The following is a 13,492-nucleotide window of genomic DNA, read 5'->3' as shown; positions in this document are numbered from 1 at the left end:
TAACCCCAGCTGCTGCTTCATAATCCTTGCCCCAGCCTCCTGCTTACCGTTACTCATTTGTGAGTGTGGGAGTTGGGATCAAACCCTATTCCTGCCCGGACAGACCCACACCTCCGTGCCCAATGCCAGCTAAGCGCTCAGCCTTTTGCTTGGCTCTCTTTCAAGCCTTTGGTGCTGTCTTTGGACAAGCCAGCTCCCAAGCCTCTGGATAGGTCTGAGCTGGCTGAAGCTCTGACTTCTGTGTCTTTTTTAGAACCTGCAAGGTCCTGGCCTGGGATGGGGGCATTGGCTTTCTGGGATCTCACCCAGGGTTGTTATCCTGGAGGGGAAAAGCCCCATCCCCATCTCTGTGCTCTTGGTGAAGAAGACCAAAGAGTCAGCTTCATTGGCTCTGTCTTAGTCTGTTGTGAGGTCACTGGAGCTCCTGGTTTCTTGGCCACTTGATGCCAGTTGGCCTCTACATGCAGCTCCAAGCTGGCACTGGCTCCATCTTGCCCCCTCTCTCCCACCCAGGTCAGCATTGCAGAGTGGCCCAGTGAACAGGAACTTATTGTTAACAAAGTGGCTTCTATACCTGTTTGGCCAAAGTGTGTGCCTTGCAATCTCTGCTCGCTGGTTCCACAGCTACCTCCCCACACTGGGTGGAATAAACCCACCCTCAACTCATGCAGACCCCATCTGTGCCCTGGGTGATACACAGGGTTATGGTGACTACATCCCGCTAACACCTGCCATCTCAGATGACAGGAAATACTGTGGGGAGAAGAAGCTGGGACAGGGCTTGGGGACTAGGGTTTTGCATAGCAGAGGAAGGCACCTCTGAGACAGTCACTACTGAACAAAATCTTAAGGAGGTGATAGGCAAGTCATGTGACTATCTTGGGGGATAGAGAAAGCTGTGTGTGTGTGTGTGTGTGTGTGTGTGTGTGTGTGTGTGTGTGTGTGAAAAGCAGGAGCATGACAGACCAGAGCAGGCTTCCTTGTTCTGAGAGTAAGGAGCAGGCCAGGAGCTACGGCAGGGTGGAAATGGGGTGGGGGAGTGGGGGGTGGTTAGGAGGAAAGAGGTGGCAGCTGAAATCTCTTGTATTGGGCTTGAGGTCACTCTATAAAAGCTGTTGGCTTTCACTTTGACCATGTGGGAGCTGTGAACAGCTCCTGCTCTGACTTAGGGTCTGGCGGGGTTCATCTAGTTGTGAGGCAGAGATGGAGATTCATGGCAGATGAGGGAACTATGAGGGTGCTGTAGAGCTTACATCATGGTATATGGCTTTTAGACTTGGAGTCTGTTGAAGGTTGGGTGTATAGTCTGTGATACTGGAGAGAGGCAGAGTCAAGCCTGACTGAGCGTTTGGGGCCGCCGTCGTCTGGGAGGGGTGCTGTTAGGAAGGAGATCCAGTGATTGATTTTGTATTTGTCTTTTGGAGATGCTGGTACGCACCACTCGATGCTGAATAGCTCCCAGTAACATTTCAGTCATTGTTATCACACAGTTGGGAATTGGGCCTGTGGGCAGAGAAGCGTCAGTAATTCAGTTCTTGGTGGTGGTGGTGGTGGTGGGGGATGGGGGACAGGACTAGGAACCACTTGGAGACAGAGTGGCTAGAAGGAAGGAGAGTGGGAAGTGGGGTGGAGTATCAGAGAAATCCTTCATGACTTTTGGAGCAGTGCTCCAGGGAGGAGGGTGAGCAGCAGTGCTCCAGGGAGGAGGGTGAGCAGCAGTGTTCCAGGGAGGAGGGGGAGCATCAGTGCTCTAGGGAGGAGGGAGAGCATCAGTGCTCCAGGGAGGAGGGTGAGCATCAGTGCTCCAGGGAGGAGGGTGAGCAGCAGTGCTCCAGGGAGGAGGGGGAGCAGCAGTGCTCCAGAGAGGAGGGAGAGCATCAGTGCTCCAGGGAGGAGGGTGAGCAGCAGTGCTCCAGGGAGGAGGGTGAGCAGAGTGCTCCAGGGAGGAGGGGGAGCAGGGTGAAAGAATGCCCTTGATGACAGAAAGGAAGGTGGGGAACAGAACAACTGGAAATCATGGAGGGGGAAGGAGTTGGAGTGTGGACTTGGGAATGGCAGTTCAGGTCCGGACAAGGGAGAATGGAAAGGAAGGATAGATTAGTCTGTTGGTGCTCTGATGGGAACTGGTTCCCTGAGAAGCAATTCAGAGTTGGAGCAGGAGAGTGGGGTTAGTTAGTGCCCCAGAGAAAGCTTAGCCAGCCAGGGCTGGGACAGTTCAGGGTCACATTTCCCTCTCCCCTGGATGCTTCCCTTCTGCTCCAGTCTGCAGTAGGCCCGTGGCACTGCAAACTAAGTCCTCAACTAGGGACTTCATGAAAACCAGGCTACCTATGATCCTGGACAGGAAGGAAGTGCTAAGAAGGAAAGGTGGGCTTGGGGACTAGGAACCTTTGAAGATACCTTTGGCCCTTTATTTCAGAAAGGAGGTGACCCCTTTGTTTGGGTTGCATCTTGCAGAGCCTAAGAGTGACCCCAAGGTGGCAGTGACCTGGTAGAGAAGACAAGGGTGACAAAGCAATGTGTTTAGCCTGGGGAGAGCAAGTCTGACCAGGTAGGACAAGGACAGGTTTCTGGGACTAACGAATGGAGAACTTCCTGGCTGCTCTGGAGGACAGTACCAAGACCAGACCTTCTTTTCCAGCTGTTTGGGATGAGATAGGGGCTTGGCCTTCTAAGAGGCAGGGGACTGGCAGAATTGATCTTTGGGGATATGTCGTGCCTTGTGTCTGCAGACACTGGCAAGATGGGAATTTCCAACTGCAGTAGAAGACAGAGTACCAAACCACATACATGGCCTTCCTGCCTCACCCCACCTGTATCCACATGGCTGATGTCATTGTCAGGGTGTGGATGGTTTGAGTATCCGATAGGCTCTTTTTTTTTTTTTTTTTTTTTTTTTTTTGGTTCTTTTTTTCGGAGCTGGGGACCGAACCCAGGGCCTTGCGCTTCCTAGGTAAGCGCTCTACCACTGAGCTAAATCCCCAGCTCCATCTGATAGGCTCTTAACATGTCTGCGGAGGGCGGAGGGCTTCTGCTCCCTCACAGCTGTTTCCGTCTGGGAAAGCACATTTATTGGAGACACCTCATGTCACCAGAGTCTTTGAGTGAAAGCCAGTGTAGATGTACCAGGTTTTGTGCCAGGACTGCCACGAACTAGCAAGTTCTGTGTGCTGGCCTGCCACCTCAGGCTTCCTGCTCAGGTTTTTGGGATTTCCCCTTGGGTGGGTTGGCCAGATCAGGGACTGCCTGTGCAACTCCTCTGGGCTTTTGACTCATGTGCTTTGTAGAAGGAGGAAGCAGTAGGCATCTTACCCAGCATTCTCTAGGCAAAGTGAGGTGGGCCATTCAAACTTAGTTCTTTTCATTCTCCACCACTCCCTGGCTGCACCTCAGGCCTCAGGCAAGAGTGCTGACCTCACCTCTGTTTTCCTCTGGGTAGGAAGGGCCAGTGGTTACTTTTCTCAGGACCGAGGCAGGTTTGCATAGTTGAGACTCAGCCCACGACTTGACCCCAGCTCATGCTGCCCCTTGCTGTCGTCTGCCTCTTCCCCATCCTTGGCTCCTCTGCTTGGGCTGAGCACAGGGCTCAGGTGACCTGCTTGGCCAGTGAAGACTCTCAGCTCCTGGTTTACAGTGGCCTCCACGATTGGGATACCTTCTCTCCCGAGCTGTCAGATGTTCAGGTAGCTTCACTGCCTCTTCCGGCCAGCCCCAGGCCTCCAGCCTGCATGCTAACAATGTGGTGTTGACTTAGTGATTGTGGATCATCCCAGAGCATTCTAGCCCCAGCCTTCCCTGACTGGGCTTGGAGTTAACATCCCCAGGGCTTCCAGTGAGCTCATTGCTTTGCAAGCTTAGGGGTGTCAGAGTGAAGGAGTCCTAGCCTGCAGTGTGCCTGCCATAGAGGAAGATGGCAGGTCTTACAGCAAAGACCTGAGCTCCCCAGGCCGTTTCCAGCTGCCCCCACCCGTCTCCTCGAACATCTTAGAATGTCCAAGATTTTGAAACAGAGCCTTTCTTCTGCTTCCTCCTTGCCTAATACTCTTTCGCTTTCTTTTTCCCTGGGCACAGTCCCAGCCCGGAGGCGATTACAAACTGGCCCGCTGAGATTTTTCTCTGTTGCTTAGGGATCTCCATGCTTGAAGTTTCTGATAGTCTCTTCCTCACCGAGCTCCTGAGGACTGTGGCAGCAGGGCAGTGTGCAGTGTTCGTTGCTGAATTCATAGGAAGGAGCCAGGGCCTTTGGTCAGGGATATGGGGTGTGTGTGTGTGTGTGTGTGTGTGTGTGTGTGTGTGTGTGTGTGTGGGCGCGCGTGTGTGTTACTACCAATGAGTAGCATACCAGTGGGCTCTGAACCAACTTTGTGTGCACTATGACATCCCATTTTTGCTGGAATTGGCATCTTTACAGTAAGCCCCAGCTCTACTCATGGAGCAGTAAGTAGTTATATACAGAGGCAGGACTGAAGGCCTATGGGAATACCAAAGAGACAGGCAAAGGCTTGCATCAGGCAAGAAGTCCCACTGCTTGGGTTCAAACCCTGGCCCTATCTTTCTTAGCTGCAAAATCTCCCTCCCACATGCCTTGGTTTCCCTCTTTGTAGATGGGACTGACACAGCACCTGCTTTCTCGCAGTTGAGACTGAGAAAGGAAATCTTTCAGTAAGACACTTAGGGTGAACTTATTAGATCCAGTGGTTCCAAAGTTGTATGACTGAGCGTAGTCTCTGGTAGAGCCCATGACCCTGCCTAGGAGGGGACTGATCCTCAGAAGCCGACTTCTCCTGTCAGCTCTGCCTTGTGGTGCGAGACAGGGTATGGGAGACCAGAGACTCGAGGATTTAAATGTTTGGATACTTTAAACCCATGGAAACTGCAGCTAGCTTCTTGATATACTGGGGCCTGACTTTGGGAACAGCGCCTGACTACAACTGGCCCACTTGGACTTGGCATAGTTTGCTCCCTACAGCCGTAGCCTGGCTTCTAGAGAAGTCATTTCTTGACCTGTGGCCTTCCCTGCTCTCTTACAGGTTGTGACATGTGCTCACAGGAAGACTTCCAGGCCCAGAGGAGCCAGCTGGTGGCACTGTTGGTCTCAGGGTCCTTGGAGGGCTTTGAGAGCATCTTAGACTGGCTGCTGTCTTGGGATGTGCTCTCCAGGGAGGACTATGAGGGCCTCAGCCTCCCTGGGCAACCTCTCTCCCATTCTGCCAGGCGTCTGCTGGACACAGTCTGCAACAAGGGTGTTTGGGGCTGTCAGAAGCTCTTCGAAGCTGTGCAGGAGGCCCAGGCCAACAGTCACACCTTTGAACTGCAAGGGTGCTGGGACGTTCACTCCCTTCATCCCACCAGAGACCTGCAGAGTCACCGGCCAGCAATTGTACGGAGGCTCTGCAGCCATGTAGAAGCCATATTGGAGCTGGCAAGGGATGAGGGGTTTCTGAGCCAGTACGAATGTGAGGAGATCAGGTTGCCAATCTTCACATCATCCCAGAGGGTAAGCCGTGGCGTGTGTCAGCAGAGTCCACAGGAGCAGGATGCTTAGCCACCAAGACTGTGACTCTTGTAGAGTCAGTCCCACGGAATAACGCCGTTGGTGGGATTTCCCGCACGCAGTTGGCCAGGCAGGTCAGAGTTGCTGCGGCAGCCAAGGGCTTGGCCTCGGTAGCCAGAATGATGCAGTTCGAGGCCAGTTCGGCGTTCGGCATTCGGCATGACTGGATGCTTCTGAACATCCCACAACACATCCTAAGCTCTCCATCTGTTCCTTTTTCTTTCTTCTTTTTCTTGTTTGTTTCTGAGGCTTCTTGTTCTACCCCAGCCTTAACCTCTGCCCTTCATTTCTCCCATCTCACTTTCCTCCTCTGCAGGGTACTGCTCACCTCCAATGCTCAGGTTTGGGGGAGAGCTCCCTGAGCACCCATATACCAATTAGAGATGTGTCTGGCATCACCACCCGCCCCTGGCTGCTGTCATTTCTGTTTGAGTGGCCCTCTGTACTTGCAGACTTTCGCATCAACAGATCGATGGAGAATAATTCTGCATTACGTTAAATCTGAACTTAATCGTGTAGCCTACTGTGTGCCAATATAGTTTAAACACCCACCTAGGATTTTAGATTGAAATAGCATTAGAACTAGTCCCTGAAATGCAATGATTCAACAGAAACCACACTGACAGAAAAGTATCCCTGGGTAGCTCTGAAACTTCTATTTTCCTGTAAATAATGGTCCTCAGGCTGTCTGTGGAACATGGAAAATGGTAACATTCTACTTTACAGTTCTGGGAAATCAGCAGGCTTTAGCCTTGACCCATCCATCCATCCATCCATCCATCCATCCATCCATCCATCCATCCATCCATCAATCCACAGTCTATGAGGCTTACCGTATGCCTGATTCTGTGCAGAAGCTTGCTGTGTTGAGAGCTTTACATGTGATAGGCGTCTGGTCAGTACTTGGTGATGAAATAAATGAGTTGTTAGAACTACGTGTCAGCGTGAGGATGGGTGAGTTGACCTTGGGGTGAGCTTGGGGAAATTCCCCTGGGGCAGATGCAATGAGCATCTCTGGGTTCAGCTTGAGGCGGGTAAGTCTTCACAGAACACGCACGACTTAGCCTTCTTATTCCTGCACACAGGGCCTGAAGGTGTGACCCTGTGTACCTTCTATTCCATTGGCATTCAAAAGCACATATTAATAAATCCTCAGTGCTTCCTGTGATCGGTTGTGGGGATAGGACCAGCTCACCTACCCAAGTGAGACCGTAATTCATCACCTTTGATGTAGTGCTCAGCAGTGAATCCAGGGAGGATTCTCCAAGGATCTGAGGAAGGAAGCCAGATGCTTATCCCCCATGGGAGCGTTAATACCCAAAGTATCTAGACTGTCCAAGAAAAGAAAATGGGATAACCTACAGGCCAAAGAAGCAACCAGTGGCTAGCCAGAAAGAAAGATCTAATCGAGGTCTGTTGGCTGCAGCAGGACCGAGGGGGCTATGACCTATTGGAAAGAAGAGAGGCTGAATGGGCAAAGACTCTTATGTCAAGAAAGAATGAAGTGTGGCCAGATGCCTTTAACATAGGACTCAGTGGGTTTCAGGCCAGCTAAGACTACATGTTAAAGCCTGTGTCGAAAGAAAAGAAAGGAAGGTAGGAAGGACAGGCGGACAGAAGGCCAAGTAGACAGCAAAAGCCAACACTGAAGATGAAGGAGTGAGCTGAGGGAAGGGACAGTGGATAGCACCTCTGAGGATTTAGAGGTGACAGAGGGGCCCCACGGCTTGAAGTAAAGTGATTAGAACCTGCTTTGTCTTAGCTCCTCAGCTCTGGCATCCTGGGATCTGTGGCTTTCTTTCCCTCAGTGACTCAATTTCTGACTCCGTGTAGGTGGCATTTATGGTATCTCCAGCTGACAATGTCTCTAGTATTTGACCTTTTAATTTCTTGATAGAGGTGGCTCTCATTGGTTGAAGGTTGGGAACTGAAAGTGTGGAAGGAAGCAGAAGTTGGGTTAAAGAGCCCCCTTTATCCCCATTTCTGAGCATTACAGGGAGGGTGCACACTTGGCTGTGGACCAGCTTGCTCTCCAGTGGCACAGTTAAACCCTGCTACATTCTTCCAGCGGTGAAGGGCGTGTTTGTTGAAAATGAAGAACATATTGCCTGTTTGAGAAGGGCTAGCTAGGAACTGGATTTCGGTCTGTTTCTTTCCAAGGAGTGTACACTTACTTCCCTTTGTGTCATAAGATGTGAGAGCTTTGCGTAGCTTTGCTCAGTTGGGGATAACAGTTGTTGGGAAACCTCAGGCTGGTAACACCAACTGTGATGCCAGCTGTCCGTGTGACTCATGCAGATGCTAAAGCCCATGGGGCTGAGGTATCAGTGTAAGCTCTGACTTGCTTGCTTCTCTCATAGAGCCAACTATGACAGTTTTATATTGGGAAAAGTACCACGCCTACAAAATAGTGTATAAACTTCCTATGTCTAGAGTAAAAACTTCCCCATATCCAGATGAAGAAACTGCCTTATTGATACCCTATCCTTTAGGTCTAACCAGTAGAGGCAACCAGTGATCTAACTTGTCTGTTCATCATTCCTTTGCCTTCGTTTATGGTTTTGTGTCTTTTGCAAGAAATTTCCAAAAAGTGTATTTAATTAAAAAGAAAAGGAAGAAGGAGAAGGAGGAGGAGGAAGAGGAGGAGGGGGAAGAAGAGGAAGAAGAGGAGGAGAAGAAGGAGAAGAAGGAGAAGAAGGAGAAGAAGGAGAAGAAGAAGAAGAAGAAGAAGAAGAAGAAGAAGAAGAAGAAGAAGAAGAAGAAGAAGAAGAAGAAGAAGAAGAAGAAGAAGAAGAAGAAGCAAGCTAAACATAATTGTGTCAGGAAACAGAAATATTACCTTTTCTTCTTAGATGGAAACTCCCAGGACTAGGGATGTGTCTAGCTTCTCCTTCCTTGGGAGTCTGTTTTGGGACCTTCTAGTAGGCCAATGTCATTGATGAGTCTAGGGAAATCCTGGGCTTGTTCAAGCTGGAGCATCTGGCGGAGCTGGGGTGAACAAATGGGCAGAATGTCACTGGGAATGTAGTTTGGGGAAGTGGAGCATGCAGCCCAGTCTGCTTTAAGTCTGATTCTGACTGTGAGGACTAGGTCAAGGGTAAGTAGTTCTATGGATGACACCATTGTCCTCCCGTGACATAGGCTGGTTTACTCCATTTGGGTAGACCATCTATCCTCTCCAAATATTCTATTTTTTTAAATAGACAATTTAGGAATTGAATTTTCGGAGTGTTTAAAGCTTCCCTCATAGTTGATTGGCAGTTTGATTGGGTATAAAATCCTAGTGGCCCACCTGTAAGCCCAGCTTCCTGGAAGGCTAAGCAGGCATATAGAAAATGTAAGGCCTATGTGTACTACGGAGTGAGTGGGTTTAAGAATAGTCTGGTCAGTTTGGTAAGACCATGTCTCAAAGTAAAGAGCTCTGAAGTCATACCTGAGTAGTAAGAGCTAGCATGTGTGGCACCCTGAGTTTTATTCCCAACACTGCAAACAATCAAATTAGTAAATTAATATACATTCTGGCCATCATTTCCCTTTAGAATTTTCATGGCATTACTCCATTATCTTCCCTGTTTAGGGCTGCCACTGAGACTTCAAAGACGATTTTCTATCTCTTTCTTAAGCCTGTCAAAATTTCTTTTAGTCCATAATATGCTGAAATTTGTTGTTCCCTTTCTTCTCTCTTCATGGAATTGTAGCTGCTTGAGTGCTGAAGTTTCTGGATGAACCCTCCAGTTCTCTTCCGTTTTCCATCACTGTGTGTCCTGCTACTGTTGTTTTTGAGACTGGATCTTACCCTGTAGCCTGAACTGCCCTGGAACTCCTATGTAGCACAGGTTGGCCTCAGATTTGGGGCAGTCCTCCCAAGTGCTGAGACTACAGGCATGACCCACACAGCTGCCTTTTGCAGTTTTCTGTGTGGTATTTTCAACCCTGAACTCTTGAAGTTTTCATCTTTGCTTTGGCACTTGCAGCCTGTAAGGGCTATTTTTACTGTTTCTTTATTACAGCGACTTGCTCTTGGTTTAGGGAACGCAATCTTTTATGTAGACAAGATAATACTGTTTTTTTTGTTTGTTTGTATGATTGATTGAGTTGTTTAATTCATGCTATATACATTTTTGTGCTATTGATGGAACCCAGAGCTTTCACATGCAAAACAATCGCTCTACCACTGTGTGACATCACTCACTCCCTGTATAAACCTTCAAACCTTCTCTTCCCTATTAAATTGGCTCTGATCTCCTATATTTGATACTTTCTTTGGGCATAGGTAAGTCTTGGTTATGTGTCTTATTATTAAAAAGACAGATTGTGAAATTTACTGAGCAAGCAGGTGAAAGCTGTCCACAGTGATTTCCACCATAGGTAGTTAGGAAATGGTAGTGTATATAATAGTTTATAACTTTAGAACTTTTCTCCTGGGTTTACCAACTTCCTCAAATAGAAATCCTTCTGCCTGTGGTGAAGGCTGATTGCAGAGGTCTGGGAAACTGGAGGATGAGTGACCTGGGTAGTGGAAAGGTAACCTTGGCATTCATTTTCTACACAGTCATTTAAACTCTGTCTTTGGGTTATGGCTGTTGCATTATACCTGGGTTCTCCCTGTCCTGAGTTCCCTTTTCATCCATTCAGAATGCAGATCTCCAGACAGCATGGCAGGCAGGGACAGTGAGCAGCTGGCTAGTGCTTTGGGATGGGGAAGAAAGGCTGGTTCTCTATGTCATAAATTCTTGGACTTGTTCCTTGTCTTCACCGTCTCCTTGTGTTACAGACATACTTAATGCTGCCATGCCAGAGCTCTGGGCAGACTGTAGGGTGCACATGGCATGCTTTTCATTAGCAACATTTTGGTCTTAGGACTTAGCCTTCAGGAGTCTTCTACCATCCACCCATGTATCCATCCACCTGCCCATTCATTTGTTTGTCCGTCCAGCCACCTATGCATCCATCTATCTACCCATCTATCCATCTAGCCATTCATCTGCCCACCCACCCATCTATCCATCTATCCATTCATCCACCCACCCATCTATTCACCATCTATCCATCCATTTGTCTGTCCATCCATCCACCAACCCACCCATCCATCCACTTATGTATTTAACCATCCATCTATCTGTCTGTCCGTCCATCCATCCAGCAATCCACCCACCCATCTGTCCATCTTCCTGTCTGTCTGTCTGTCCATCTGTCTGTTCATCTAGCAGGAGTCCTTTCATACTGCCTCCATCATCGGGACTAAGTCAGTGAATAAGACAGAAAACCTGCTGTGATGCTCACACCTCAGCTGGGGATAGCCCATAGGAGATCGCAGAGTTTTGGAAAGTGCTGTGTGCAGTGGAGAGAGTCCCCACGGTGTGAAGTAGTGACTTCACCTTCCTGTAAGGTTGTTAGAGCATTCTCACTGAGAAGGGAGAAGCTGGGCAAAGACTTAAAGTAGGTGAGAGAGTTAGCCTTTAGCCTGCCACGGGCAGTGGGGATTAGCACTCTAGCCTGAAATAGGAGCATACTGGGCATGCTCATTAAACAGGAGGGAGGCCAATGCTAAGTGGGGCATTCAAGGGGAGGAGGAGGCAGTCAAGCAGTCAAGAGATGCAGTCTGGGTTCACAAGGTCACCGGCAAGGATGCTGTCTCCTTTGTCTCTGGAGAGTTTACCATTAGACTCAGGCCTCTACTACAGGGCCATGGCCGGGATGTTTTAACCAGGGTTGTGTGACTGACCTGTAAAGTACTCTCCTCTGAGTAGGAAGGAGGCACTCTCCTCTGACTGCGGTGTGGGGAGTAGGCTGTAGGCAGGAACAGTGCAGAGACTGGCAGCTGTACAGTTCCCAGGTAAGCCATGGTATGCCCTGTGCTTGGGAGCACGACAGCAGTAGGACTCATGCACACAGGGCTCCATAGCATGTAGACATCTGCTCCTGCATGGCTGCTGAGCACAGCCATATAGCTGGGCCACACCAGGAGTCTAAATGTACCAGCTGTAGAAGACGTAACAGAAAAGAGAAAAAAAAAAAGCAACACGTTCCACTATTTCTTATGCTGACAGTGTGTTGAAATGGCAGGATTTTGGATGTTGTGGTTAAGTATGATCTGTGACGAAGTACACCTAGCCCTTGTTGCTGAAGCATGTGGCTGTTAGGTCTCAGTGCACATATACCTTGCTTGTATGCGCTGGACTGTTTCTGTCGGACAGCTTGATTCTGGTACTTTGAAGGTGGAGACCACAGGACATGCTGACAATGTGCAGAGAAGGAACTGTAAGGTGACCTCAGATGCTGGCCTGAACAGCTAGAAAAATGGAGAAGACTTGAGCAGAGATGAGAAAAGGCATGTGTCTGGCATTCTTGACCAGCACACGTGTGTTGTGTGTGTGTGTGTGTGTATACTTATGACACATTCAAAAGGAAGAAAATGGGCAGTTAGGCGTGCGGGTTCCATACCTAACCAGGTAAGCCACAGCACAGTTTAGACTGGAGAAGAAGGTGAGTTCTGTATAGAGAGAGAGTTTAAGCATTTGGGCCATGGGACCTGGTACAGCACCTGCTATCCAGAGGTCTGCAGCTTCCAAAATCATGTTTTGCTTTTGTATGTTGGCAGGTTCATGTATTTATTTGGTCCTTTTTTAGCTTTTAATTTTCAGCTATTCATTCTTTCAGTGGGTTTTGGGAGGGAGCCAGGTTGGCTGTTTGTTTGTCTCACCAACCACGACGACATCATCTTTGTTTGCTAAGTGCAGACGGTAACGCAGTTGTTTTTCTGGGCTCTCATTATGCTAGAAGAGGACTGCGTATCGATTGTACTGTTTTCTCTTTTATCCTGAATGCTTGACGCCAGAAGGATTTCAGATATTTTTGGGGGTTTAGAATATTTACATAAACAATGGATACCTTGGCAACCCGACCCACGTCTAAGGACAGAAGTCATTTATATTTCATACATGCATGGCTGGAAGGAAATTTTACACGGTGTTTCAATTTTCCAGTTATGACATTGTACTAGTTAGCAGCACTCAAAAGGTTTTGGATTTAAGAGCATTCAGATTTGGGGTCTTCAGTTTAGGGGTGTCGAACCTCTAATAGAAACCTTTCCACACTGCTCCTCCTCCCTGGGTCTCCTTGAAAACAGTGATGGCCTTTCCTTTGTTGTCTGTAGGCAAGAAGACTGCTTGATCTCGCCGCAGTGAAGGCAAATGGACTGGCCGCCTTCCTTCTACAGCACGTCAGGAAATTACCAGCCTCACTGTCTCTGCCTTACGAGGGTATGTATTTGCCCCTTTGGGTTAACACAGATCCCCAGGTAAAGAGCAAAGCGCACGGCAGTTAGCATCCTCGGATTGAAGCCTAACGTCCCCTAGACTCAGTTCCTGTCTCTGAAGCCTCGCAGGGACCTGCAGCAGTGACGATAGAAAAGATAACGGCGCGGTGGCTCTCCCCTTTCACTGCTCCCCAAACCACATGATGCTCGCTGGAGCCAGTGCATGTGGAGAGAGAGCCAGCTATGGGCACATCTTGCTGTCCGAACTGCATTCTACACCAGGCGCAGACATAAAACCTACTTTCTTGTGATCTGGAACTCATAACCAGGCAGATTTAGAAAGTGCAGTCTCATCCATGGCATGCTCATCTGAGCAGTGAGAGAGGCCCCGGATGGCACAGCTGAAATGTTCCAGGCAGCCTGGCATGCACTTTATGGAAATTCATCGCCATTTGCCATCAGTCCTGAGAAGTGGGTAGTTGCTGTGTTCCATTTCAAAGATGGGGAAATTGAGGCTTGGGTGACAAGAAACAGGAAGATGGATCTGACTGTAGTGTCCTTCTCTATTTGAGAACTATAGCTAATGGAAGGGGTTATCATTCTGGCCTCACCCTCTATGCAGAAACAAGCACTCAGGTGTATACTGTTTCATCCAAGAACAGGAGATGGATTCTCTGTAT

At 48.9% G+C, this 13,492-nt stretch overlaps 1 protein-coding gene across 2 annotated transcripts in view; it reads left to right on the top strand.

Annotated features, from left to right (window-relative positions):
* Nod2 (nucleotide-binding oligomerization domain containing 2) overlaps nt 1–13,492 on the top strand; it is a 40,409-nt gene that overhangs the window by 572 nt on the left and 26,345 nt on the right. For both annotated transcript variants that reach the window (NM_001414911.2, XM_087594087.1), the window contains exons 2-3: nt 5,031–5,497; nt 12,711–12,816. In NM_001414911.2, the coding sequence (NP_001401840.1) occupies nt 5,039–5,497; nt 12,711–12,816 (565 nt within the window). In that variant the 5' untranslated portion in view covers nt 5,031–5,038. The remainder of the gene's footprint in view (nt 1–5,030; nt 5,498–12,710; nt 12,817–13,492) is intronic.

The sequence above is a fragment of the Rattus norvegicus genome, chromosome 19 (assembly GCF_021556685.1).
Source record: "Rattus norvegicus strain SHRSP/BbbUtx chromosome 19, alternate assembly SHRSP_T2T, whole genome shotgun sequence".
Classification (NCBI taxonomy): domain Eukaryota; kingdom Metazoa; phylum Chordata; class Mammalia; order Rodentia; family Muridae; genus Rattus; species Rattus norvegicus.
The sequence above is the reverse complement of the archived record's forward strand: the minus strand, read 5'-3'. Positions and strand labels throughout refer to the sequence as shown.